Raw genomic sequence first — 26,482 nt, 5'->3', positions numbered from 1 at the left:
AAACAAGATATACTGTATACATAATGAACTAGCACAAGATGACAAAACTTTCACTTTAATCTTTGCTATACTGCTAGCTATTCTGATGACTATTCACAACGCTGAGATTAAAAGGGCAAAGAAGAGCTTTTTCTATTATTATTTTTTATGGATGTTTCACCAAATAATAATTATGCATAATGTTTCAAAGATGATTTGCAATGATGTTTTGTGGGCCTAATGGTTAGCGAGTCTGACTGGAAACCCAAAGGTTGCTGGTTCGATTCCAGTACTGGTAGAAAATGACTGAAGTGCCCATGAGCAAGATACCAAACCCCCAACCGCTCCCCGGGCGCCACAGCATAATGTGTGTGCATTGCTATCCCGCTTTCTGTGTGTGTGTGCACTAACTTGGATGGGTTAAAGCAGAGGTTACCATACTTGGCCTTCATATGTCAATTTCACTAAAACAAATATTCGGTTAATGCAATCCTTTTGGACAAGAAATTCATAACAAGTAACAAGAGTCAGGTCAGGTGTGAATTTTGCCCAATCACAACAAAACAAACTGCTTTCACACTTGAGAATGATTTTCCTTAAATACTTTAATTATGTGTTAACAAAAAGTGGTACAGTTCATTCCAGTCAATTGATAGTGTTTTTTAATGTGCATAATAGTACACAAAACATACAAAGAAAAAAGAAAAAAAACCCAGGTCCACTTCAGCCCCCTGATGCTTCTTTAAAGCATATTAGCACATAGTTTACTTTTTTTCTGGGAATGCATAGAGGGCTTTAAGCAATTCAATCATTTCTAACACCAGGTTGCTAATGAGCTCGTCGCAGCTCGAAACCAGTGTGAACATCTGTGAAAATATAAGCAAGTTGATACATGCATGGTGAGGAATGAGAGGGCAATGCTGTGTACGAGTAGCCTGTGTTTAATGTCATCATTTGGTCATTTCAAAACGCACCACCCGAAAAACTGGGCGCCATTGATGGGGCTGTGAAGGGTTCCAGGACCCCTTAGTACATCATGTATCTGATCTAACTAGAAATCACCCAAAGGGACAAAATCAACCAACCAAAAAAAAAAAAAAAAAGCTTCTTAGTGACTGTGCTGAGAAACAATGAACACTTGTCCATTGAGACTCAATTTGTTCAATATAAAAAAAAATACATAAACAGAATATCATAACCAGAAAGGCAATCACATTTAACACAAAAAGCAAGATATAAAAGAAGAAAAAGGGCGAGAAATACTTTATACATGCAGCAGTTGAAGAGTAATAACATACTTTTACCTCGTCCGTATGGAAACCACCGACAGAAACATATTAGTTTTAGTGTCTTATTTTGCTCCTGTGTTGAAGACAGCTGTTGTATTTCATGTCTAATTTCTCCCTCCTTCCGTCTCTATACAGAAAACCTCTCCATTCACAGTTTGAGTATTTACAACAGTGTTCATTAGTGTTCCCTGCTCCGTTCAAACAAGATTAATACCACTTCAATCAAAAGCGAGGCCACATGCCCAATCATCTTAAAACTTATGGAAAACTCTGATTCAATACATTGTGCACATTTTATATAGATGACAGTATTCTTAAATAATAATAAAAAAACAATAAAAAGTATTTTTCTTCCTTACACTATACTTTTTTTTTCTGAGGAGAGGCAGAACAGATAATCAGAAGAAAAATATTTTCAAGAATATCCCATGTGGTATGGAGTTTAAAAATGGCTTACTATATGTCTCAATGGATTCTCTTTAATATATACAAATAAAAGGTGTATCAGACAGGAGGTCCTGCGTACCATCAGTCATTCTTTTCCTTTAGTTTTCAGTGTCCAGTCACTTAAAACTGACATTCCAACACGTAAAGGCACTGATAAGTTTCATTTCATCAGTGCTGATTTACATGACAAAAATAATCAAGATTTTTTTTTTTTTTACTTAAGGACTAGTGGTTATGAATGGCAGAAAGTGAAAGAGGTTTGGCAAAGTTAATGCTCCATTTGGTCCCAACAAAATGAAGTCAGGTTGTTGTTTCCTTTCTTGTGATTGTTTGTGACCATGCAAATAAAGGCTGCGATGATATGCACATAACAGAAACAGACAGGCCATTCACACACACTCCTCCGCCGACATCAGCAGAGGGTTGATGTACTCAAAGCCTTCAAACTCAGACTGGTCGATCTTCTTTACAGCATCACTGGGAGGGAGACAAAGAGATAATCAATCAGTCTTAACTGCAAGAGCAGATTTAACTCACTACGGCTTTCAAATAGACAGCAGGCTGTAAAATATTTTCCTGGAAAACGGCAGTGCGTGCAAATGAGGGAATCCTGTTCACAGAACTATGATGTGTCATCAGGCATCGTAAATTTAATATTACTTCCTGATGAAACCTGCATTTTTGTGGTAAAGATCTGAAGCAGATTAATGGCGCCTGAGGTCTGATTCAGAAAGCTTGAGGCGTGACACAGACAGATACACATGAACAGACACTCACTCATCGTCAGGCGTGAGCTGAATGGGTTCATTGGTGAACTGGGCATCAAAGTTGTCCAGCCCAAACTCGCCAGAGATGTTGGGCTTGAAGGGTGGGACCACTTGCTTCTGCTCCATCTGAAATACAGTTAACATGAGTCAAATAACAACTGTGACTGTGTCACTGTGTCATAAAGCAGTCTCACATATATATAAAGAATATTTACACACACACACACACACAGTGTCTTCAATGGTTTCTGGAGAGAAAAAAAGCTTTTTTTTAATCACTCTCAGCAAGGATTTAATATAATATTTAGGTAAACTGATCCTTCCCATGGCTTGTTCAGTACTGCTCTTATTTTTGCCTTAATGCTACAAACCTAACAGTGGGGTCTGCCACAAGCCCAAGATCTGCTCCCCCTGCAGGCTGCCACAGGCACTGCAGCCTGTCTGAGAGGAAAGTGTAATCTGATCCCTTTAAACTGTCTGACCACCACTTCTCTCCTGTGTGTGTTCACCGAGACCAAACACGGACAAGAGGTCACCGTGTTCGTCTGAGTCTCGTCTGCTGGTTTCACATCATTTAAACCTGCCTCACACATGATACAGTTCACTGCCACAACCCTCAGACCAGAAAAATCAATGACTTGACACCTGATCACCTCTATTATATCACTGGCCCTAAACGTGATGGTTTTTGTCACGATACAAACATGAACCACTCAAAAATGTAATTGTATCAGTTTATCATTGTATCCCATTAGGTTGATTATATTTCATATCTATCTATCTATCTATCTATCTATCTATCTATCTATCTATCTAAATATCTAAATATCTAAATATATATATATATTATTTTATTTTTTTTGATTTATTTGATTTAGTTAATAGAAGTTAATTGATAAATAAAGTCTTTTTATGACATTATTTTTAAAAAGCATCTTCGCTTTACAGCATTTTTACACAAGTGCCTAAAACTTCTTACAGTACTATAGCTTTGCAGGCAGGTTTCTTCAGTCGTCTTGGACTAATTTTTAGGTGAACTGTACTTTTAAAAGCTAACGTTCCTGAAATGCTATTTGAAGTGGTAATAGCGCTTGCGTCAAATTACACGAATGAGTAATCAAATGGATAGTTTCTCAAGGTCATAAACAACACTTAATAGTTGTTCAGGCTCCAGTAAGTCCTCTGTTTAGTTTCACTACCGTCAGGCTACAGCAAATGACTCATGCTTTCGCTGCGGTCTCAAGTCAAAACATCCAATCACTCAGAAAAAGGAAACAGATAGCAGTGACTCACAAGATCCCAGTCTACATTTCGGAAAAAAGGATGGCCCATTATGTCTGCAAAGCCTGTCTGAGGATGACATCCGAGACGTTCCTTTGGCTCCTACAAAAAGAGTGGAAAAAAAAATGTAAAAGAGAAAAACAGTGAACAGAGAGACAAAAACAGATAAAGAAAGTAGAGAGATGCAGAGTGAAAGAAAAAGGTAACACGGAGGTGAGTAAATAAAGAAGAGAAACAATGATTATGACAGCACTATAACAGGTCCATGTGACAAAGACATTAACATTGATCTGTCTCGTCTGCTTTACCTTGTTAAGGAATCCCTTTAGCACGCTAGCTGCTTTAACCGATAATGATCTGGGAATTCTGATCTGCTTCTCCAAAATTACTGCGAATGAGGAGCAGAAGAAAACATGAGATATACTGAGAGACATATAAAACATTTTTTGAAACACTCATGCGTCTGTCATGTACCTTGGAAAAGATAATCTTCTGTGTTTTGGTCAGGGTTATCAGAGCTGCCAACTATGTCAAAGGGTGACCTTCCAGCCATCATCTCAAACATCAGGACGCCCAGTGCCCACCAGTCCACACTAAAACCTGAAAAGTAAAGGCACACACAGAGTTGCACATACATCATCCTGAGGCTTTGAAAGCTTAGGACTAACAAAAACTCAAATGGCAGAAAGTCATGAGGTAGACACTAATAGCAATAAATGGGTTAAGCACTGTGTGTGCTAGCACACATAGTTGCCAACCAAAAGGCTTGGTTGTGTGTGAATTGTGCTTACCGTAGTCTTCTCCTCTCAGAATCTCAGGTGCAATGTAATTGGGGGTTCCACAGAAAGTGCTGGTTGTGTCTCCTGGTCTCAGTCCCTCCTGCATACAAGATTAATTTGAAGCCAATGAAACATTCAGGCACACAATATGACTAATGATGACTTTTTGATGGCCAATGCCGAAATCTTAGAGAGGAGGCTGGCCGATGTAAAGCCCATAAATGTATATATCGCAATATTTAAAGATAAAGTCTAAATGCAATGCAATTTATATTTATTTGTCATAAAATGTACTGAAATCATTAGAAATAATCTAAAAAAAATAATAAATGAAAATGATTTCGTAAAATAAACAGATTTATACTTTAAATATCAACTTCTTAATAGGTACTAATTTTACAAATAAAGACATTTCTTAAACATATCCAGCAGTGCACTCAATCATTTGGCATGTTTGTGTGCAAGTGTAGGTAACATTGATTTTACATACAGTACACAGAATTTGACATGAAAATTACATAGTGGTAAAATCAATGTAGTATAGATCGCTTTGGATTTCGCATTAAATGTATATGGCTCTAGTCTATATATATATATATATATGTGTGTGTGTGTGTGTATTAATATATATATATATATATATATATATATATATATATATATATATATATATATATATATATATATATATATATATATATATATATATAGTGTGTGACTAAAATCCCATAAGGAAATCTGACATTTAATCAAATCTTTTTGTATACATTTCTGAAGAAAACCACAGTATTGCTTCCTGCTTCCTGATGCTAGTGCAGGGGTAGGGAACCTATTTTTCTTTTTCTTTTTTTACCAAAGAGCCATTCTTTCCATTTTTGGTAAATGATTTTTCCCAAAAGAGCCACAGCAAAAAATATAATAATATTTTAAAGAAAATATTAGTATTTCAGTAATAGTAATAGTAACTTTATTAGGTCCATAGACAACTAAAAACAAACAAATATGCAACAAACAATAAATAAGTTGCAAAATGGAATTATTTGTGCAGGGCTTTCACTGTGAGGTTGAGTTACCACCGGAGGAGCATAAATCCTCTTCAGAGTTCTGTGTGTGTGTGTGTGTGTACGGATTTTCATACGGACATAAATATGACACATTTATAGGACATAAAAGGTCTCTGCGGCAAAAGCGTCTCTTGGCACAGCAGTGCACCAGTTTCAATAAAAGGATAAGTTTCAGTCCAGTCGCTTTTTTTTATATCCATTTAAAAATGGCTGTTGTAAAAATCTTTCTTTTTCACCATTACCACAACCAAGCCATGGTAGCTGCTTGAATCAGAGTGCAGGAGCTCTAGGTTACCATAGAAACGCAAGTGGTTTGGCATTAAAGGGATCATGAATAGAGAAATAAAATTTTCCTTGATCTTTTGACATATACGTGGTCATTGTACTATAAAAAATATCATGCAAGTTTCAGAACTTCCTTGTTAGTCCAAAAACAATTTTAATGAAACCAAGCCGCCAAAACGTCTCGTTTCGGATTTTGTCACATTTACGTCATAGCGCGACGTAAGGCCGTCTCTGCAGAAGAAAATCAAAACCTACTTCTACATCATTGCCTTTTTAGCCCTGCCCCCCGATTCACGCATGTCATGTAGTAGTAAATACAACACAGACACAGGATTACTCCAGCAACAAAACCACAGAAATGCCACTTATAAAGCATATGTAATACACATTAATGTTTCGCATTGATGGCAAATGTTTCAACTATGTTACGAGATATATTTAAACATTGAAATTTTTCAAAACAATTGCATAAGTGTAATGGCGGGGACGTTGAAAATTATTTTATTATGCAAAACTGTTACCCAATCATAGCAGTGTTTGAAAGAAAGGGTCAAAAACAGGATAGAGAATAGCTTATTTCTTCTAAATTAGGATGTAAAAATCTTGATAACATAATAAGTGGACCTAACAGAATAGTATACTTTTTTTTTATGTTAATGAGTTAATGAGCCCTTTAATTGCTGTTCTGACATTTGCAAACAGCACTAAACACGCACTTTGGCCGTTACAACCTGAAATATTATTATTCTAAACTAGGCTGTACAACAAAGGAATTGTAATTTGCTGCTTTTTCTTCAGAAGGCTGATCTCTAGTGATGCATCTTATCTTTTATCGATCATTTGTTGGTAAAGGGTGAAAGACCTGGAGAGCCACATGATTTTGTCAAAGAGCCAGGTGTGGCTCACGAGCCATAAGTTCCCGACCGCTGTGCTAGTGTGTTTTGGGTGGTTGCCAGGGCAATGAAGTTGCTCCATGAAGTTTCTAGGGTGTTGCTAGGTGGCTATTTACTGGTTCCAGTTTTTAAAAAATTAATTAAAAAACCCCACCCTCAACTCTATAATATTCTCAAAGAGACTTACTATGGATGGAGAGACCTTAAATTTATCTTCCATCACTGTTTTTACTGTGTTCTTGTTGTTCCTGTGCATTTTATTATATTTACATGGGGGTTTGCTGTTATATTTCTTGTTTTAGCTGAGTGGGCGAGGCCTTAAAGAAAGCACAAACTACATAGGAGCGCTCATTTTAGCTATTTATGAAAAATTTTGTGCAAATGTATGTTTGTTTTATCCGTCCTATTTATTGTATTTATTGATTCATTTTAAATCTTGTTCTTAATCATCTTGTGTATCTATTTATAAATCATATGGTGAGGCAAGGGTTAATTTTAAGAAAATGGTATGTTCCAGTTATTAAGCGGGAAAATGTGTGTGTATTTAAGGCAGCCATCATTAGTGGAAGGGAGGATTGAAGGACGGATCATGGTTTTAGAGATTTGGACTAGCACTGTCTGAGTGCACAGAAACTCGGCCCTCGGATCCTGTTTTTATTTCTCTTAACCATATTTATTTGCACCTCCGCTTTAATAATCACCTTTTTGGACTACAAAATCCCTCCCGTTCTTACATCATGGTGTGATTCTCATGGTGAGCGGGTCTCTATCACACTTACCTTACACATGCCGTAATCAGTGAGTTTGATGTGTCCCTCTGACTCCAGAAGAACATTGTCCAGTTTCAGGTCCCTGTAAATAATGCCACGCTCATGGAGGTAGTTCAAGGCCAGACTGATCTCTGCTGAGTAAAACCTGCCAGTGGAAAGAACAAAAGAAACAGTTAGTGACCTAATTTGAGTTTCTGTTCCTGTGGTGTGTCTTTCAGACTAATGTCAGTTCCAACCACGACAGGCTGTTCATTAATGCTGAACTGTGTTACACACTAGATATCCTCATACCTGGCATGCTCTTCCGGAAGTTTTCTCTGTCGCTGCATGTGGAACATGAGATCCCCTCCATTCACATACTCAATTACAAAGAATAGCCTGTGAAAGGAAAGCATTAAATAATCATTAGCTTTCACCACACAAACAAAACAGTTCACACTAAACTGAAGGGCTATAATAAGAATGGCCAGAGGACCAATATAAGACCGGTTTGGGGCGAAAGTTGATTGAACTTTTACTTATTGTTTTCAGGACTTTATTTCTTTCATTTTTCATTGTTCAAAATAAGTCCCTTTGGATAAAAGCCACTGCCAAATGAGTCAGTAAGATGCCAGGTTTGGGGTCGTGAAAGTAGTCTCTTATGCTCACCAAGGCTGAATTTATTTGATCAAAAATACAGCAAAAACTTATATTATGAAATTTAATTTAAAATTAACCTCTCAAAACATATATCCTACTGACCCCAAACCTTTAAAAGACAGTGTATATGATGTCTTGTTTTTATTAATATAAATTTAATTATACAATATAATTATATACTATATATTATATCCTGATGATCTAAAAGTGTGAGTGCAGACAGACCTGCTCTCTGTCTGGAAGCAGGAGTGAAGTCCCACTAAGAAGGGATGGTTGGAAGCCTGCTCAAAAACATGCTTTTCTGTTTGAACCCAGTCAATATCCTGAAAAACAAACAAAACACACACACACAAAAACACACAAAATCAATCTCCCATTGAAAAGCAGAGCATTCTTTCTGTCAGTAGGGGAAACATTTGGAAGGACATTCAGGAATGTATTGAGTCAAGGCTCCTCACAAGGCTAAAAACTGATAAAGATTTAAAAGACGGGGGCACCAGGTCTTCCCAAGGAGCTGCTCCTGGGTGTGAGGAGACTCACAATGGACAGATACAGAGTGAAAAGCTAGGACCTTTCATTGACAGCCTGGTAAAAAAATACCTCTGACCGTGAGACACGCTTAAAGAAGCACTGCAGGGCCAGTAGAGATCAGCTGCTATTATTGACCATTAGCTGCTGCTTTCAATTCATCACACAAGGCTAAAGTGAATCTAATCAACGTTAAATGCCCACTTCATCAACATCTAGTCATCTGTATGCGTGTACATCAACACATCCTGGAAAGATTAGAGCCAGAGGAAGCTCTTTGCTTGTTTTATTCTGCAAAGTCAAGACTCAAATAACTTGAATCTTTCAGCGATTTAGTGTCAGGAGAAACACTTCAAGTTTCAGTGTCAAGAAGTGTCAAGAGTGGTTTCAAACTAGAGCAGAGTTTGTTTGTTGGGTGTGACAGTAGTTTCATAAGGGAAGTCTGGGATGTGGTGTATTAGAACTTGGTATGGTTCACAACAGTTGTAAATGCAATCTTATATACTGTATTGTCCCGAATATAAGACGACCCTGAATATAAGACGACCTGCCCTTTTCAAGATGTATCATTTGGAAAAAGGCTTTTTGAAGACCACATCTTATCTTTTAAAGACCTTATTTGAAAATAATTTTCATATTACACATTTAAAAAAAAAAATGTATTTAAACTAAATATTGGTAAAATGTACCAACATCAATCACATATCGAAATTAACACTTAACTTAAAATAACCTGAAGTTTTAGATCATTTAGTAGATTTCACCAAGACTATTTTTTGATTTCTCACTTTTTTATGTACAGTGACAAATGCTGGCATATCAAAAAAACACAAGTGTTTGATCTGCATTACCTATCTCATCCAGGGGGGATATGAATGTTTTTTTCCTTAGGCCGATCACATAGCGCTGAAAAGACAGCAGTTTCTCCCTGAAGTTGGAGGGCAAGCGCTAATCCATTACGCCGCATCAAAGTGGACGCTTTCTCGGATATTGACAGAAAAGTGCTTCAGTACGTAGCCAATATAAGAAATGATGGGTCTCGATGGTGGGTAAGTTCAGCTTTTTGGCGATATCCAGTGCCTTCAGCTGAATGACAGCTCTGGTTATGGGCTCATTTTACACATATTTGGCGCTCCCTATTGTTGCGGGTGTATTATTGACATGTAAATGTTTAGACCTCAAATAATAATTCATATAATGACATATCAGTGGCATCTTTGCATGTTCCCGGTGTATGAAATGTGAAATGTCACCTCATCATCGTTCACGAGCTCCTTCTTCACCACTTTCATGGCGTAGATGCGCTCTGTCTTTTTGAGACGCACCAGCAGCACCTTGGCGTAGCTGCCCCTGCCAATCACTCGGAGCAGGTCAAAGTCTATAAGCCCCAAACTGGACACAGCCTTCCCGGACTCCCGACTGCCCACAGCCTGAGGGATGGATGAGATGCATCTTAATAATATATATATATGTATTATATATATATAACCCTCTTCTTTCTGGTTTACATTTCTTAATGCTCTTCTCTGTCCTTTCCCTTTGTTTATCGTATGATTTCCCATGACTGCGACAGAGCTACAGGAATGCGAGCCCTTAATCAGATGCTAATGACCCTGAGAGAAGGTTACTTTATTAGCTCCACTAAAGGAAATCAATAGATCCTGAATGGACCTTGTTGCGTACACCCCCATCTCCTTCTCTGAGTGACAACTCCAGCCTGATCATCGGTCTGAGTGAACAACTGAAAGCTCATCTAATCAAACACACAGTTCATAATGGTCCCATTTACACCTTATGTACACATGTACTAACATTCATTTTAACCACTTTAATAGAGAGGTGGAGTTAGTGAGAAGTAGCATTTATTACTTATAAATGGATCAAGAGATGGATGTTAACACCAGGAGTAAACAAGGCCAAACAGTGTCTTACCTCATGCTCCTCTCCCTCGTGATTGATACTTTCCGTTGAGTTCTTTTTGTCTAGAACTGGAAAACAACAATGAGAAACGGGGACAGTCATCACTCATTAATATTCATTAATATACTTATACAAATCTGATTCACAAGCCTCTAAACCAAATCAGGCACTTTGATAAATAAAGCACTTTGAAAAACAGAGGGATTGAAATTTATCTGTCCAGCACTGTAACTAAGCCAAGAGCCTGTTCACGTCATTAATTCCAACAAACAAGCTTAATCTTGTGAGAAGACTCACGCCTGTAAGCTGCTCAATGCATTAGTCTGTTTCAGTGCAAGCACGCGCCTAATTACTAAGGAAAAACATCAGCTTAGCCCATCCAGTCATTTAAAACCCCTCAAGATGAAAATCAGTGGCATCAATGAGCCATTATAGATCTTAGTGAATCAATTTAATGACTTAATGAATGCAATAACTCAGAAGAACATTGTTTAACACCTCTGGATTAAAAGATACTTTTTAGTTGGTGATGTTGTCAACAACAAAACACAGGGCAAGTTTATCTGCTTGACTTTGGATTTTTGTTAACACTTGTTGAAAACTTTTTCTTCGTCGAAGCAAGAGACCAGGAGACGTTGGGGATCACGTTCAAACAAAGTTATTCTTTATTGAGGACTTCGCGTTGACGCGGCTGCAGTTCTTCCCAAATCAGTCTAACTAATGTAACTTTACATGGTTTCTTTATAGGCATTTCAGTGGTAACACTAGAACTGCCATGGCAGTCATTTTGACCGTTTTGAATTTTATATCTGCAATAACTTTGTTGAAAAAATAAATAAAATCCTGCTGGTACCTGACTTTTCCTAAAGGTGTCTGTATTTTCATCTAAAATGTTTTTCATATAAATTACACATAAGGCAAAAAAACAAATTAACATATTTACCTATTTCGGCCATAGACGGTCAGATTGACCGCACTGAATTTCGTAAACTATTCTTTATTATAGGCTTTGTAGGCTACTTCACTCACGTTCCGATATCGAGGGAAAAAAATCATCCTTCACATGCGCAAAAAGGTACGAATTGTAGGCTACTACTGACTATATAAACAGAGCAGTGGAATTTTTATATGTTAGGTTGACTATTTTATTATTATATTTTAATATGGCTATAATGAACAGGCTGCGATGTCAAGATTGCAATGCTGGAATATGGTGTGTGTATGTGTAAGGCGTGGACGCGATTGAACAGTGTAAACATGAAAACATAGGCTACTCTGTCATTTTGTTCAGGACATCTACGGATATTATTATTTATAGATGTATAATTAAACTTGTTTAAATGTACAGTTTGGTGTTGTTTTGTTTTTAAAAGATGTCCTAATACAATAAATGCATTAATCTCTCAATTGGGTATTTATCATTAAAGATATAGAGTTTGGAATCTAGCGGTCAAAATGACCGCTTGCGGCAGTTCTAGTAGTTATGGAATTCTGGCACTTCTAGTGTTAATGGATCTGTGGGCAGAATGTTTATACAGTTATTCATGACCTCTTGTTCCAGGTAGTTATGGAAATAAGGGAAATTTTTCAGTTCAGTTTCAGAAAAGTATACCTTGAATGTTTTATGTTCTGACCATAAAAAAATATATATATTTGAAAAGTCTGGGCAAGGCACAAGAGGTTGATTATTTTGTGACCTGAAGCAGATCAATTTAAACTCAGATGGAAAGCCTCAAAAGACAATTATTTTTTAGAAAACTGATTGTGAGTTGAGTTTAATTGAAATCTCAAAAGTGCATTCTTTCCTGAAAATTGATTTTATCCTCTGCTATTCAAGTACAAAGAGGTAAGGAAAATGCAATAGACATGATGCATGTGTGTAGTGTATGACAAATATAGATGAGAGCCTACTGTACCTTGATCAGCATGCTCTGATGGACTGGACCCAGGATCGATTCTTCCAATCATTGGGTCCTAGAAAAATGGTAAGAAGATTAAAGCTAGATATAGATTGAGATTCATAATGTTATTAGCAGTAAGAACATGTCTAATATATAAGTCTACACACAATCTGATGTGAATGAAGGTCATTCACATCATTTAGCTTTTTTTGGCTAATATTTTGGCTTATTTTATCTACCAATAAGAACGTAGTACTCTCAGCTCCATTTTATATTAAATCCATTTTAGATTTAAATGTATTCCACAGAAAATATGAAAGGATGCAGGATTACTAATGACTCACCTGTATTACCTGTCTACCACACTCCACTGTCACCAATTTATGGCATTTCTTATGAACCAGCAGTTTACAGTTTATGCACTTGTATCCCTGCCTGCCCAGGCCCCAGATACGATCTGTGCAGATGGCACAATGAGCACGCTGTACAGAACAGAAGGAACAGGAACATTAAACCATACTGAACACAAAAAGTCACGTGCATAATACTGAGACAAATTGTGTAACGTAATAGGTGCCAGAAATAACAAAAAGAGCATTTTTGTACCCTATTAAAGCGCTTGGCTTGAAACGCATGTCCACTGGCATAGTAAAGTTTCCTCCAGCGTCGAGCTCCACGACGGTAAATGGATTCTGAGTGCAACATTTGAGTCATTAATTAAATCTGCTATTAACCAGTTTATACTCCATCATTATAACCCAAAATACGTGTTTTCCAGCACTATGAAGTGCAAAAAAAACAAAAAAACATTATGACCTAAATGACCCTATTATAAGTAGATCACAAGATGCACATACTGTCTTCTCCAGGACAGGGCATGCCAGGCTTCTCAGGTATACACGGAAACACTGTGGAGAGAGAGAAAGAGACTGTGAAAAAAGCACTGACAAACAGCTCCAGTGACCTCTCTGTGACCTCTCCTCATCTGACAGTGGACTTTGGGGTCAAAAAACAGAGTTTGTCCAGGCCTTTGTGGAGAGTGGGTATTGACGGACAGTTGGTTGGGGCCTTTTTTTGAAAGCCCTTGGGGCCAGACATCTCCTCCTCAGCATGACTAATTAACTCACCCAGCAGGCAGAACAATCTATCTCTGTCAATCACTCCCTGAATCCTATCTTTCCTGTCCACTAATGATCCCATGACCTGTATGATGCCGTAGGGTGTTATAAATAAATAAATATATGTACCTAAGTCAGAACATCAAAATGTGGGGCTTAAAAGGATATGGGTGTTATGACTAACTGTGTCTGATGTAGGGGTGACCCCAAATAGTCGAAGATTCGATGCTTCGATTGGAGGAGCCTGATTCGACTACCGATCTCACGGTCGAATCTTCGCAGAGGTGTTATGAAAGGAGGATCATGCCACTTGCAATATGAGGGTGCTCAATGTCTGATTTCACATAGAACTACCGGTTTTCTGTCAATACGTTAATATTCAGCCTATTATGATAATGCTGTATATAAAAATGTGCAAAGAAATAAGCTTTTAATAAATATTTTTTAACGTGCGTGAATAAATCCAAACACCCCGCGTCCGCGTGACAGATTTAAGTTTCACTTTCAATCCGTAACCGACAGAGGAGCGTCTTGGCGGCAAGGATTTAAATCTTTAAAATAACAATGTCTGGGATAAGAAAATATAAAGTGTGGATGTACACCGTCAGAAAGTATATTCTCCAAGGCTGGATTTAGCATTAGGAAAACCATGATCGCACTTCTGCCGGCCAACGTTAACAAGTTTCACGTTAGAATGTATTTTATCCGCGCACAATTTGAAAAGACTCCAACGGACACAGACGGAGTGAAAGACTGGATTTGTTCTCTCGATCAGGTAGGGTACAAGTGATTTCAAAACTTTTCAGACGGTTCTAATTTGATTTTTGGATGCTGTGAGTGTGAACATTTTTAGCTAAAAAAACTTCCACTCCAATTTAGCATTTATTGTTGTTTCTGCAGTTAAAAAGACAAAGTTGAAAATTCTGGCTAGCCTAGGCTACTATCGTTATTTTAATAATTTCTTTATTTTTATTTTATTTATTGATCTGTCAGGGTTATCTAATCTAACTATTTGTGGCTTGTGTTTTGAATATGTTCCCCTGCACTTTAGGCACTTTGCACACATTTGCTCATCTTGTGACTTGATTCTGATTTATTTCGTTTTGTATTTTTATTTATTAGAAAGGTATATTCTGTTCTAATTTAATTTAGTAAATTAATTGTTTATTTTTTCGGTTTATCAATGTTGTGGTGTATAGAGCCTGCTCGCAGGTAGCCTAGGCCTAATTTAGCCGATTTAATTTGATTTGTATGTGAAATGCAAATCCTGTCTGTGGCCTTTCTGGAGTTATTTATGTTATTTCTTAGTTTTATCGATCCAAAATGTTTTTATACATTTTCTTCTATATCTTTGTGTGGTTTTCTGTACATCGCGGCTTTGAAATGTTAAAGCCCCGCCCCCAGACACATGATTCGACTATTAGTCGACTATAAGCAAGACATGACGATTCTGATTCGACTATGAAAATCCATAGTCGGGGACACCCCTAGTCTGATGTGACAAGTCTCAACAAGCTGAAAGCAAAAACCGCTGTGCAATGTGACACAATCACAGCTAATCAGAAGATTTTAGACCAATGAGATTTTAGACCAATGAGATTTGAGACTCGAGATTCGAGCGGTGAGCAAATGAGGTATCTACATATATATATATATATATCTATGGTTTGGATAGTTTTGTGAAGTGTGTTGATAGCTTAATGAACCATCTAATTTTAGTAGTTCTGTTGCTGGAGTTGAACTTTGGCAGAAATTGCAGCTTTGAAAAGCTAATTTTAAACATCCCAAAGCTTAGGCCGTTTCAGAATTTGTATTGCTTTTGTACTGTTGTTATCTTTAAGTCTGTGCATGACCGTGGACTCTGTGCATTCTTTTAGTATGGTGGATTTTGTACACAGTTTGTTTACACTGTAAAAAAAATCTAGAAATTACAGTATTACTGGCAGCTGCTTGCCAGTAACTTACTGTAGATTTAAATTTATGTTATTTACTGGCAACAGTTTGTTCAAAGTTAAATGAACATTAAACATTAACAAGTCTTTATCTTTACAGAATAAAACTAAAATAACAGCCTCATGCAAAGCATTCTGGGAACCAAAATCTGAAGGAAAAAAACAGAAAAAGGTTGATGAAGGTTTCTGGTTCCCAGAATGCTTTGCATTAGGTTGTTATTTTATAGTTTTATTCTGTAAAGACAAAGACTTGTTAATGTTTAATGTTCATTTAACTTTGAACAAACTGTTGCCAGTAAATAACATCAATTTAAATCTACAGTAAGTTACTGGCAAACAGCTGCATAACTACAGCAAATTTTTTACAGTGTAGATATAATGTGGTTACTTGGGAATGTTGTTTTTGCAACAGATCCTGACTGCATTGACAAATATTTTATTTTGTAAAATGTGCAGTCAGTACGCTCCCTATACACAGATACATGTGATTGTGTAATGTTATAAAATGTGATAAAACGCATTATCATGAATTCCAAAGATTTAATTAAACACTAAACCTCCATCATGAGAAACAGAATCCAGAAAAATTTAAATGGACAACAGAATTTGTTTGTTACACTATTTTTATTACTTCTAATTAGGGGTGGAACGGATCGCAGTTGATCCGTGATCCGTACGGACCAGGCCACATGGTTCGGCATGCAAGTGATTCGCGGATTAACTGCTAAATTTAACCATCATAGAGTGAAAGCTTATAATTTGTCTTGCAAATTTACACATACAAACAATTTTAAATTTGGAAGAAGAGGCGAATATTGGGGCTCGCAGAGAGAGAGAGAGAGAGAGAGAGAGAGAGAGAGAGAGAGAGAGAGAGAGAGAGAGAGAGAGAGAGAGAGAGAGAGAGAGAGAGACGCGTTTCAGATAGAGCTCGAACAACGAATTGATTCCTCTTTCGCGTTTCCTTGGCCTTGAACGGACACATAAACAAAATGTCAAAATACCCGTCTACATGCCTGTCTCGGCAAGTATTCTTTTGTTTATGTCACAAGTAAACAGTTGAGAAAGAAACCGGATGTTTGTCAGTTTATTCAGTCCGTGCATTTGCTCTTAAGTGACAGCACACACCTAATATTCCTACTGTTGTCGGTGTCATTAATATTAATAAAACAACAAGATACAGCTTTAACAAAGAGGAAACTATATTTAATTTCTACAGTGAACAAAGAGTGTTATTTTACATTTAGGTTTAATTATTAATTTCTGTACCTGAATACTACTGTTAAGGTGATGATACACAGGGCAACTTTTTGAGCAATGTTGCTGGGCAATGTTGCCATCAACGGGCAACCAGATGAGACACAAGGCCCACGACCGATACAAATTATCCAGATAGAAATGTATTGCCCATTTTCAATGGGAAAGTGCCCAAGCAACAATCGCTTGGCAAGATTTCCCAGCAACATTGCTCAAAAAGTATATCCCCTGTGTATCATCACCTTTAGACTTTGTAACTTTGTTATTTCGTATTCATCTCTGCTTGTAATTTATGTATTTGTTCTTATTTTATTACTGACTGTTCACTTGTTTTAATAATAATAAATAATAATTTGTTACATTTATATTGCACTTTTCTGGGTACTCAAAGAGCTTTACATGGAAGGGGGAATCTCCTCAACCACCACCAATGTGCAGCATCCACCTGGATGATGCAACGGCAGCCATACTGCGCCAGAACACCCACCACACACCAGCTTATTGGTAAAGAGGAGACAGAGGGATGAAGCCAATCAGTATATGGGGATGATTAGGAGGCCATGATGAATAGAGGCCAATGGGCAAATTTGGCAATGAATTTTTAATGACCACAGAGAGTCAGGACCTCGGTTTAACGTCTCATCCGAAGGACGGTGCTTTTTGACAGTATAGTGTCCCCGTTACTATACTGGGGAGTTAGGACCCACACAGACCACAGGGTGAGCTTCCCCTGCTGGCCTAAACTAACACCTCTTCCAGCAGCAACCTAGTTTTCCCAGGAGGTCTCCCATCCAGGTACTAACCAGGCTCAACCCTGCTTAGGGTCTTGGGCTACATCAGTGGTTCTCAATTCCAGTCATCGGGACCCGCTGCTCTGCACATTTTGTATGTCTCCCTTATTTAACACACATGAACCAGATCATCAGCTCATTAGGAGAGACTCCATGAACTGAACTGAGTGTGTCAGATAAGAGAGACATACAAAATGTGCAGAGCAGTGGGTCACGAGGACTTTAAAATGAGAACCACTGGGCTACATGGTGATACGGCTGCATTATTTTAAATAATGTGTTAGGCTAGTAGTTTTTGATGTAGTATCGAAGAACTTCAAATGAGCTTTAAGTAATAAATGAAAATCAAAGCATACCGTGAATAATGAGCTCTGAGTCTTTGTTGAGTTCATAGAGACGTAAGGCCTCCTCCAGCTCCAGCTGAGAAGAAACGGTGCACGGATCCCCTGCAATGACAAGCACAGTGAACACTCACTGGAAAACTCTTTACCAAAGACATCAGCATAAGCAGCATGAGCATACCTGACACAGCAAAAGAGGAACAGAGAGAGTGAGGGAAAATTAAAGCAGGAAACAAACGAGTCCCTGTTAGCATGCTATGATTATAACAATGTTTGCAGAGCATAAAGCAAAAATCTATTCGTTTTTCACCATGAACTAGTAACAGGGCCTGTGGCGTTGTCCGAAGTTGACATCAATCCTGTTTGTCATCTAAAGAGCAGCCTGTGGCACAGACTGTCTCGGCTTGCGTAGACACACGGCCCTCAGTCAGACATCACAGCAGAGGCAATGAGTGACGCTGGGCATCAGTGCCAAGCCTTGTGCAGACAGAAGGGATTAACTCTTCACCATGATGGCCCTCTCAGATCAGCTATGCTAATGAGCAGTGTGACTCTGGGCTCAGCGTGGAATGGTGAAGATTTTGGTATTTAAATGAACGTTCTTCCATCTCCATTTCCCATCTCGCATGACTAATGCAGCAGTTAATCATCACACACAGTCAATCTTTCCAGCATAAAACCTGCTCCCTGCTGTGCGCTGCATTCAGATTCACTTTATCCTCATGTAAAATCCATCCATTTTATTTCTGCCAGTGGAGTCTAGGGTAATTTTGAGACACTAATGCAATCTGCCAAAAGTGGGATCACTTGTAATATATAAAGTGCTGGTGCAAATTATCTAGGAATTTCAGCAGAATGGCAGGGGGGAGCTTGTTGCTACGGTGACAGTTAGAGGAACAGAATGAGATTTACACCTGGTATTATCATCTGTATCAGGGGATTTGATCACAAGCAGACATCAATAAACACAGGTTTAGTCCTAGACATTTTGTGATTACTCAAACCACTAAAGCTGCATTCATTTGATCAAAAATAGTTAAAAATAACACGTCCTGAAAAAAATACAGAAAAAAGTGATATTGTAAAATTTTGAACTATTAAAAACTTTCCTATTTTAAAATATTTTAAGACCCTCTTCATCAATCCATTTCATGCTGAAGAGCTGGTCATTGTCCATGGAGTCAACATGATTTATCAAAAAAGAAGAAGCAAATTACGTGCGTTTCCATCAAGTTGCTCGAACGGATGATGGTGGTATTGGTAACCTAGTAACCTACAGTAAATAAAACACCATCAGCGGAAACAGCCGGTTAGTCACATGGGTTTAATGTTCACTACGTCAGAATTTATTTGGCAAATTATTTCCATCTCCGATTATTTGCATTAACTCTTTTTCACACAAGTCAAAAACCACCTCAAGCGAGCATAAGAACTTTCTTGCAAAGGGATTTTTTTTCACAGAAATTTGGAGTTTCCATCACTCGTTTCTGATGTGATACTTCAAAATGTGCATTATAAAAACAGGGTGATGGAAACATAGCTAGTGAGTGTGTCTAAATGTGCAACATTAAGCAACAAATAACTATAAAAAAACAGCTCCTTCTACAAACCCCAAAACTTAAAAAAAACAAAACAATTTTTTTAACATTGAGTGAAATAAAGGTAATGGGTTGAATTAAATTAATTATTATTTATTTAAAACTCAATGTAAATGCACTGATTGGTTTAGCAAGTCTTTTGTTTAGTCATGAAATAAAAGAGCCTCAATGAAATCTGATCACAAGAGGTCACAGGGGAGGCATGTTAATACCTGGTGTAAATGCAATCTGTCACGGCTGACTGCTTGTGATCGGATCACCTGGGACAGAAGTTAATACCAGCTGTAAATAGGGCCAGAGAGACAAACACAAATGAAATGGCAAACCTTCTTCATCAATCCATTTCATGGTGAAGAGCTGGTCATTGTCCATGGAGCACATGTCCCGCACCTCACTGCAAAGCCCCTCATAGGAGATGGAGGGCTCGAAATGTGTGATCATGATGTCCCTAAAACAGAAAAAGGTGACATTAATTCATGTAATAGAATTGTAGAGTGTACTAGTTTTTTCAGCCATTTTGCAACAATTCATAAACACAAACTAAATACTGTAATTGTGCTACAAACAGACTATAAGCAGACTGCATGAAGAGAGAACAGGAATCATTTCGCTTAGTTACAAAGCAGTCTTATGTAAAATGGTTAACACAAACATATTTACACATTCCCTGAAAAAAAACAAAAAACTAATACACTTGTGTCTTCAGTGGCTCGGATGCTGGAAGTAAATGGACAACAACTGAACTTTTAAATTTAAGTTTTTTATCAGGTAGCATCCTTGTGCTACCACTAGCTGCTCTAGTGAGGAGATTAACATGGTGGACTGTGTGCTGCTCACTTAGGGGAGAATCGAAGCTAATAAGCAGTACCTAACCCACCGTGACGTCACACTGGGTTGTAGACATGAACAAAACAAAAAGGGAGTGGGATGATTTTACCATTATAGAGTGGTTGCGTACACACTGCAGACACAAAATTATGCTCAAAAATCCCTTTAAAACTGATCATAAATTTGGGAAGTCGTTCTGTATCCTTAAGTCTGGTAATTATAAAAATCTAAATGCATTCAAAATGCTAGCATTTTTCTTTTTTTTAAAGACCAAAAGATGAATACTGTGCAGCAGGAGTATGATACAGTGAGTTTGTGGGAAGCTGTGTGTTGAATTACTAGCACATTCCCATAGTAGGAGGCACCTAGCAGCTTATTTCCCTTTGTTTTCTACTATGTTCACACTGTTTTGGTTAATTATTCACAGCAGGGGAGTCCTTCCTGTCTACGAGCCAGCGCGCTGACCCACACATGCCACAGAGACTACACACACATTATGACGAAGGAAATCGCAAGGCTGATTTGATCTGATCTAGGACCATTATGATGAAGCTACTGTAAGATAGTTAAAGGGCAGCTCAGTGCTTCCTGTGAGTGTGATGCATATCTCTGACATAATGAAAGCTCTGTGTCAGTGAACTGTGCTTTAGTTAATATTTACAGAGAGATAAACTACCTCTTACTGTTGCCTCTTGCAAATGATATACAATTATTTTGGCACATAATTGACAATTGAGGAAGACGGATCTGTACACTGATAGCATCACTGATAGGTGGTGAAGCCACATTACTTCATAGGGCAAACATGGATCAGCTTAGGGCTGGGTGATAAAACGAAAACGATAACGATATATATCGCGATAGACACGTAATCAATATCAATAAAAAATGCGTTCGATAAAACATTCGATAATTTTTTTTTCTTCGTTGGAAGAAACCAGAGGTTGCGAAGCAAGTTTGGTTGCATGAACAAAGGCACTCACTCTCTGGTAACCTAGCAACGTAGGGGGTGACACGCTAACAGCCAGTCATGTAACAGTATGGTTGCGCCATATTGTTGTCTCGTGTTGGATTCTTCAGTAACAACCGGCGTGGAGTGATAAGTGGAAAATGAGTGCCGCAGCGATTGTTGATAAAACAGGAAAAGTCAGCTCGCCAGTATGGCAGTTTTTTGGATTTTATAAGTCTGACCGTAGTCAGACCAATGTCGTCTGCAAATTATGCAAGACCGAAGTCGGTTTCTCTATGTTTATATTTAACACTTTGCACTATTTTATTACACTTTATTAAGCATTTCTTACATATTCTTTAATTTTGTACCTTAATGTTAAGAGATAATTGTTAAGTGTTCATTGTGATTTTAGACTTATGTTTATATTTTAATTATGAGTGTTTTCCATGGTTGTGTTGACATTTCTGCCTTTATAACTGAGGGGATTATAATCAGAGGAAGGTTAAGTTTAAAATTTTTTTTTTTTTAATGTAATATATTTGTCTCCTGGTCCTTATTTTAAATAGGTCATAAAAAATATAAATAATTATCGATATTGACCGATATGAAACACTTGTATCGTGATACAGTTTTCAGCCATATCGCCCAGCTCACACTCCCTTTACAACAGCATACTGAACACACACTCATTCCTGCTGTCAAATAGCCTACGACTTACAAGAACCTAAACACAATTTGCTGCAAATAAATTTAAACAAGTAAACAAGCTCACAGATACTAAAATGAAGAGGAAAAATACACAAGGAAATAAGACCAAACAGAAGGTGCATTACAGGGATTGTTCACCCAAAAATGTAACAAAAATGTCATAATTTACTGTCGTTCCAAACATGTATGACTATCTTTCTTCTGTGGAAAGAAAGAAAGAAAGAAAGAAAGAAAGAAAGAAAGAAAGAAAGAAAGAAAGAAAGTGAAGAAAATATTTTGAGAAATGTCTCAGTTTTGTGTGTGTGTGTGTGTGTGTTTTATTGGTCACGAAAAATGTTTAGTTACCAACATTCAGCAAAATATCTTCTGTTTGTGCTATTTGCTGCAACTATATCTGCGAGCAACCTTCTGACGAATTGTGATAAATTAAAATATTAATCTCGACTATATTGGTTGTAAACTAGATTATGTAAAATAAACCATTCAAGTTGACATTCTGTTTATTTGTGCTTAAATAATTAAAAAATAATTTTTGAACAAAATAATTATTAATTTAACCATCATCGTGCAGCCCTACTGCAGAAGAAAGAAAGTCATACAGGAACGGCCTAAGGACGATCAAATAATTAAAATATATATTTTTGGGGTAAAGTATATAAAGTCAGATGACCATGAGCTAAGCAGGACTCTTATATGATGCCCAAATGCACAAAGTAACATATTTACTGTATTCAAGATCCATTAAAAATTTGTTTTCAGATTAGAGTTGCAATATAGGTCAAATCTTCTAAAAGACTTGGTTATTACAGTCATACAATACATCACAGAAAAAAACATGGATGACTGCCAGAAAGAGAGCAATAAGTGGATCAAAGACAGAAGATAGGGCAGAGAAAGAGGAGGAGGATGATAAAACCTGTGAATTTCATCTTTACCAGGCTTCAGGGTTTTTTTTAACAGAACATAAAAGGTGCAGAGAGTAACATGTCCTTCACTCTATTCAAGACTGTGCTGCATTCAGGCAGAAACCTGCCATTAAGGCCTCCACACACCAAAACAAACACCCTCTGATTGGGTCTATCATGGCCACAATAGTAGTTTTGGGGATTGAAACTGGTTCAAAGATTGGCTAAAATGACCTGCTGAATAACAATAGAAACCAGAGGGAACACACATGAAGGGACAAATGGTGGGTTTCAAAATCATCCACACCCAGGAATTATGTGCTACTATTTTTGTACAGTATAGGCCATCAATTAATGCTGTCTCCATAGAGCTTTTCTTAAAAACCAAAATGAAATCAGAAACTGAGCTTTCAAAAACAAAGGATCGTACCATGGGATGATTGGTTTCTTTGAAGATTTTCACATACCTGAGGCCAGTTCATAGAGACTAATGACGGTGGACCTCTCAGTTCCATACAATGATGATAATAATAACTATTATCAACAAATTCAGCTGGAACAGAAACCGATTGAATCATCATGACAGCTGCACACACACAATAGCTCTCTTGGGGAATGTGAATAGGAATCAGTCTCCAACAGGTCTGGCAAAAGATACTTGCTGTACAAGTTTTTCAAGTGCATGACAAGCGCATGCGTCATCATGAATGGAACACAGCTCTGACTGAAAATCATTCATACAATGAGCTTATTTATTCACATAAAAGTAAAATATTTCAATAGCAACCCAAGAATTTTTTTCCCTAAACAGCAAGAGGAATAACTAACATTTACATGTTGTTTTACCTCCCATTTTACTAACAATTCACTGTTCTCGCTTAGAAAATTGCTTAAACCATTATTCAATGAATAATGTGATGATCTACATTTTATGTTCATGACACATAATACACTCTTTGTATATATAGTTTAATTTTAACTTTTAATTTTATCATAATATCTATGACTATACCTTTACCTCCCTTATACCCTACCGTCATATAGAACCACCTAAATGTGACAGATCGCAAATGTTTTAAAAAGGGACATATCCAGCTCCATGACAGGGGCAGCTCTCAAATGTAAACAACACTTCATAAGCCATCATTAGATTAGCTGACAAACAGTACAAAAACATATAATCACTTTTTTGTATACTATTATGAGATAAAGAAATGACTACACAGCTGTTTTATTGGAGTCGGAACTTCTATATTGAAACTTCATCAAGAGTTTTGTTTTGGGCTTAGCTAATACTACCAGCTAAGTTAGCTGGCTAATCATTTATTTGTGTATATCCCGAAACTGCACTATTAAGAGGTCAATTTAAGAGTATAAGTCTATCGAAACATCTAAAAAGACAGCACAGAGTCTCACTGTCTACTTACCCTCTGTAGTAGGCCTTTACCCGGACCTGGTGCGGGTTTTCTCCGGGGTGGGACATTGTGCTGTCCCGCAGCGTAGGCATTATGAGCTCTCCTTACTCCGGCTAGCGAGCTAACTTAGCTAACGAGGCTAGCCCGCTGTCGTGACGAGAAAAAACAACCCGAGTTAGAAAAATGGACTTATTACTTGGACCAAAATAGTGTTGACCCCAGTGGTACAATCGGCCTGTCTGAAATATAACTAGTAAAGTTCTGACAAAAATTAGTCTGACTACTAGAACTTCTGGGTCTGACGGGAAAACACTCCCTTCTCTCGCGCAGCGCGCAGGCCTCGAGACGGAATGATCCAAACAGTGGAATGTGGAGGGGAGATGATGGGGATTTCCAACAAACACATTACACGTTATTAGCGACTGTTAGTATCAGAAATATTGTTTGTCTAGATCGTTTAGAGAATGTGCAAATATTGAACATCTGCGATATAATTCATGTTTTAGTATTGTGTGGTAATATGTTTAATGGGATCGGTCGGTTGGATGGGAGCGTCTGGTAGCATTCCGATTATACCACACAAAGTTCGAAGAGGGAGGAGAAGACGAGCATCCAAGGAAGTTAGCAGCATCCTTTTGCATGTCTAGAAATGAGTAGGGATGGGATTCATGAAGAATTTATAGATTCTGTCTGGTTCCGATTCCTTTGAACTATTTATTTACTACTTTGAGATATAAATATTTGGAAAATAAGAAATGCAATTTTCTATTTCAGATTTCAATAAATCAACATATAACAAATATAGTATAATATAACAAATAAGAAAAGGTAATACAAGTATTTTAATAATAATAATAATGCTTTTAAAATTATCACTGCATACTTTTTAGTTGCGGGATAAGAGACGTCCTTTAAATTGTAGGCTATAGCCTACATCATTAACTGTAGGCAAACAGTTCTTGGTTCATTTCAAGTCAGACATGAAGAGAGTAGTAATAAGTCAGAATAATTCACCAACTCTTCCAACTGATTAACTAAAAGAACCTGCTGAAGTGCTGATAATTTGTTCAGGATTCAGACTACCGACGGTCGCTGTTTTTGATACACAAATACAACCAGCTCATTCGTTAGGTAATCGATTATTTGTGTGCTACAAGGATCATTTTGTGAGTGATAGGCCTACGCTACGCCGTTACAATTTACGGTGTAGTAATACGCATTCTAGTGGCAAAACCACTGCCATTACAGTGCCACGAGGCTTCTGGTGTCCATTACTGGAGATTCCCTCTCTTGATGCATGAGTTTGTGTGCTGTAAATAGTCTACTCACATCATTTTGACAATATTATCTAATGAAAGCTTATAAGCTGAGAGGTTAAAAAACTATTTACACATTTGCATATATTTTTAAAAAATATGTTTGCAGATTGGAACTTACGTGCTGATGAAACGGATTCACCTCCTATGAAATTTAGTAGGGCTGGGAGAAAAAATCGATTCACCTAGGTATTGCGATTTTTTTTAATCGATTTTAAAATCGATTTTTTTATTACAAAATCGATATTAATTCAAATTAAATTGCTTGAAAGTATGGAAGGCCAAAAGGGCCAAAACGTGTGAAACTGTCGTGTTAACGCGTGTTCACACGACAGTTTCACACGTTTTGGCCCTTTTGGCCTTCCATATGAAAGCGACGTGAGACTGAATGCATTGAAAAGCCCTCGCGCTACTCATATGCTGAGAGAGAGATGAGACACTAGAAATGCATGATTCATCTTTAAAAGACTGTGATCTCGATTCAAACACCCACGTGATCTTCTTCCATTACGTCTGTCTATTAAACCTTTGACAAAATCATATCGCAACATTCAAATCTGTGTTGGCGCTGCCGCTGACCCAAAGAGAGTAACAGTCATGAAACAGCAGTCTTTTCAACCTCATACTAGTATCATTATTTCTTTGATACAATAGTTCAAATTATCATAGAAGTACTGGGATAAAAGTTTAAAGTTTAAATATAAACACTCCGATAGCGATCAAAAAAGAGTAAATCAGCTTTAGATAGAAACGTGGAGCTTA

The 26,482-nt window shown here is 37.4% G+C and overlaps 1 protein-coding gene across 1 annotated transcript; it reads right to left on the bottom strand.

Annotated features, from left to right (window-relative positions):
- Positions 1-566: 566 nt before the first annotated feature.
- On the bottom strand, positions 567-25,000 carry prkci (protein kinase C, iota). Its single transcript, XM_084119423.1, has 18 exons — positions 24,417-25,000; positions 19,923-20,044; positions 18,014-18,103; positions 13,400-13,450; positions 13,149-13,234; positions 12,887-13,024; positions 12,558-12,615; positions 10,654-10,709; positions 9,975-10,151; positions 8,419-8,516; positions 7,846-7,932; positions 7,564-7,699; positions 4,555-4,642; positions 4,238-4,363; positions 4,072-4,151; positions 3,776-3,865; positions 2,493-2,608; positions 567-2,192 (listed from the first exon to the last, which is right to left on the bottom strand). The coding sequence occupies exons 1-18, from the start codon at positions 24,494-24,496 to the stop codon at positions 2,105-2,107; spliced, it is 1,767 nt and encodes a 588-aa protein (XP_083975549.1). The 5' UTR covers positions 24,497-25,000; the 3' UTR covers positions 567-2,104.
- Positions 25,001-26,482: the final 1,482 nt, after the last annotated feature.

The sequence above is a fragment of the Abramis brama genome, assembly GCF_963993115.1.
Source record: "Abramis brama genome assembly, chromosome: 7".
In the NCBI taxonomy this organism is placed as follows: Eukaryota; Metazoa; Chordata; class Actinopteri; order Cypriniformes; family Leuciscidae; genus Abramis; species Abramis brama.
This window is presented reverse-complemented; position numbering and strand designations above follow the sequence as displayed.

Bases quoted from the DNA above. Each gene is read 5' to 3' on its own strand.
- prkci (XM_084119423.1), bottom strand. From the start codon at position 24,496: ATGCCTACGCTGCGGGACAGCACAATGTCCCACCCCGGAGAAAACCCG. The intron at 7,700-7,845 runs GTATGAGGATAT...TTCCACTGGCAG, and splicing joins CTTCCGGAAGAGCATGCCAG to GTTTTACTCAGCAGAGATCA. The intron at 4,643-7,563 runs GTAAGTGTGATA...TCTTGTATGCAG, and splicing joins CTGATTACGGCATGTGTAAG to GAGGGACTGAGACCAGGAGA.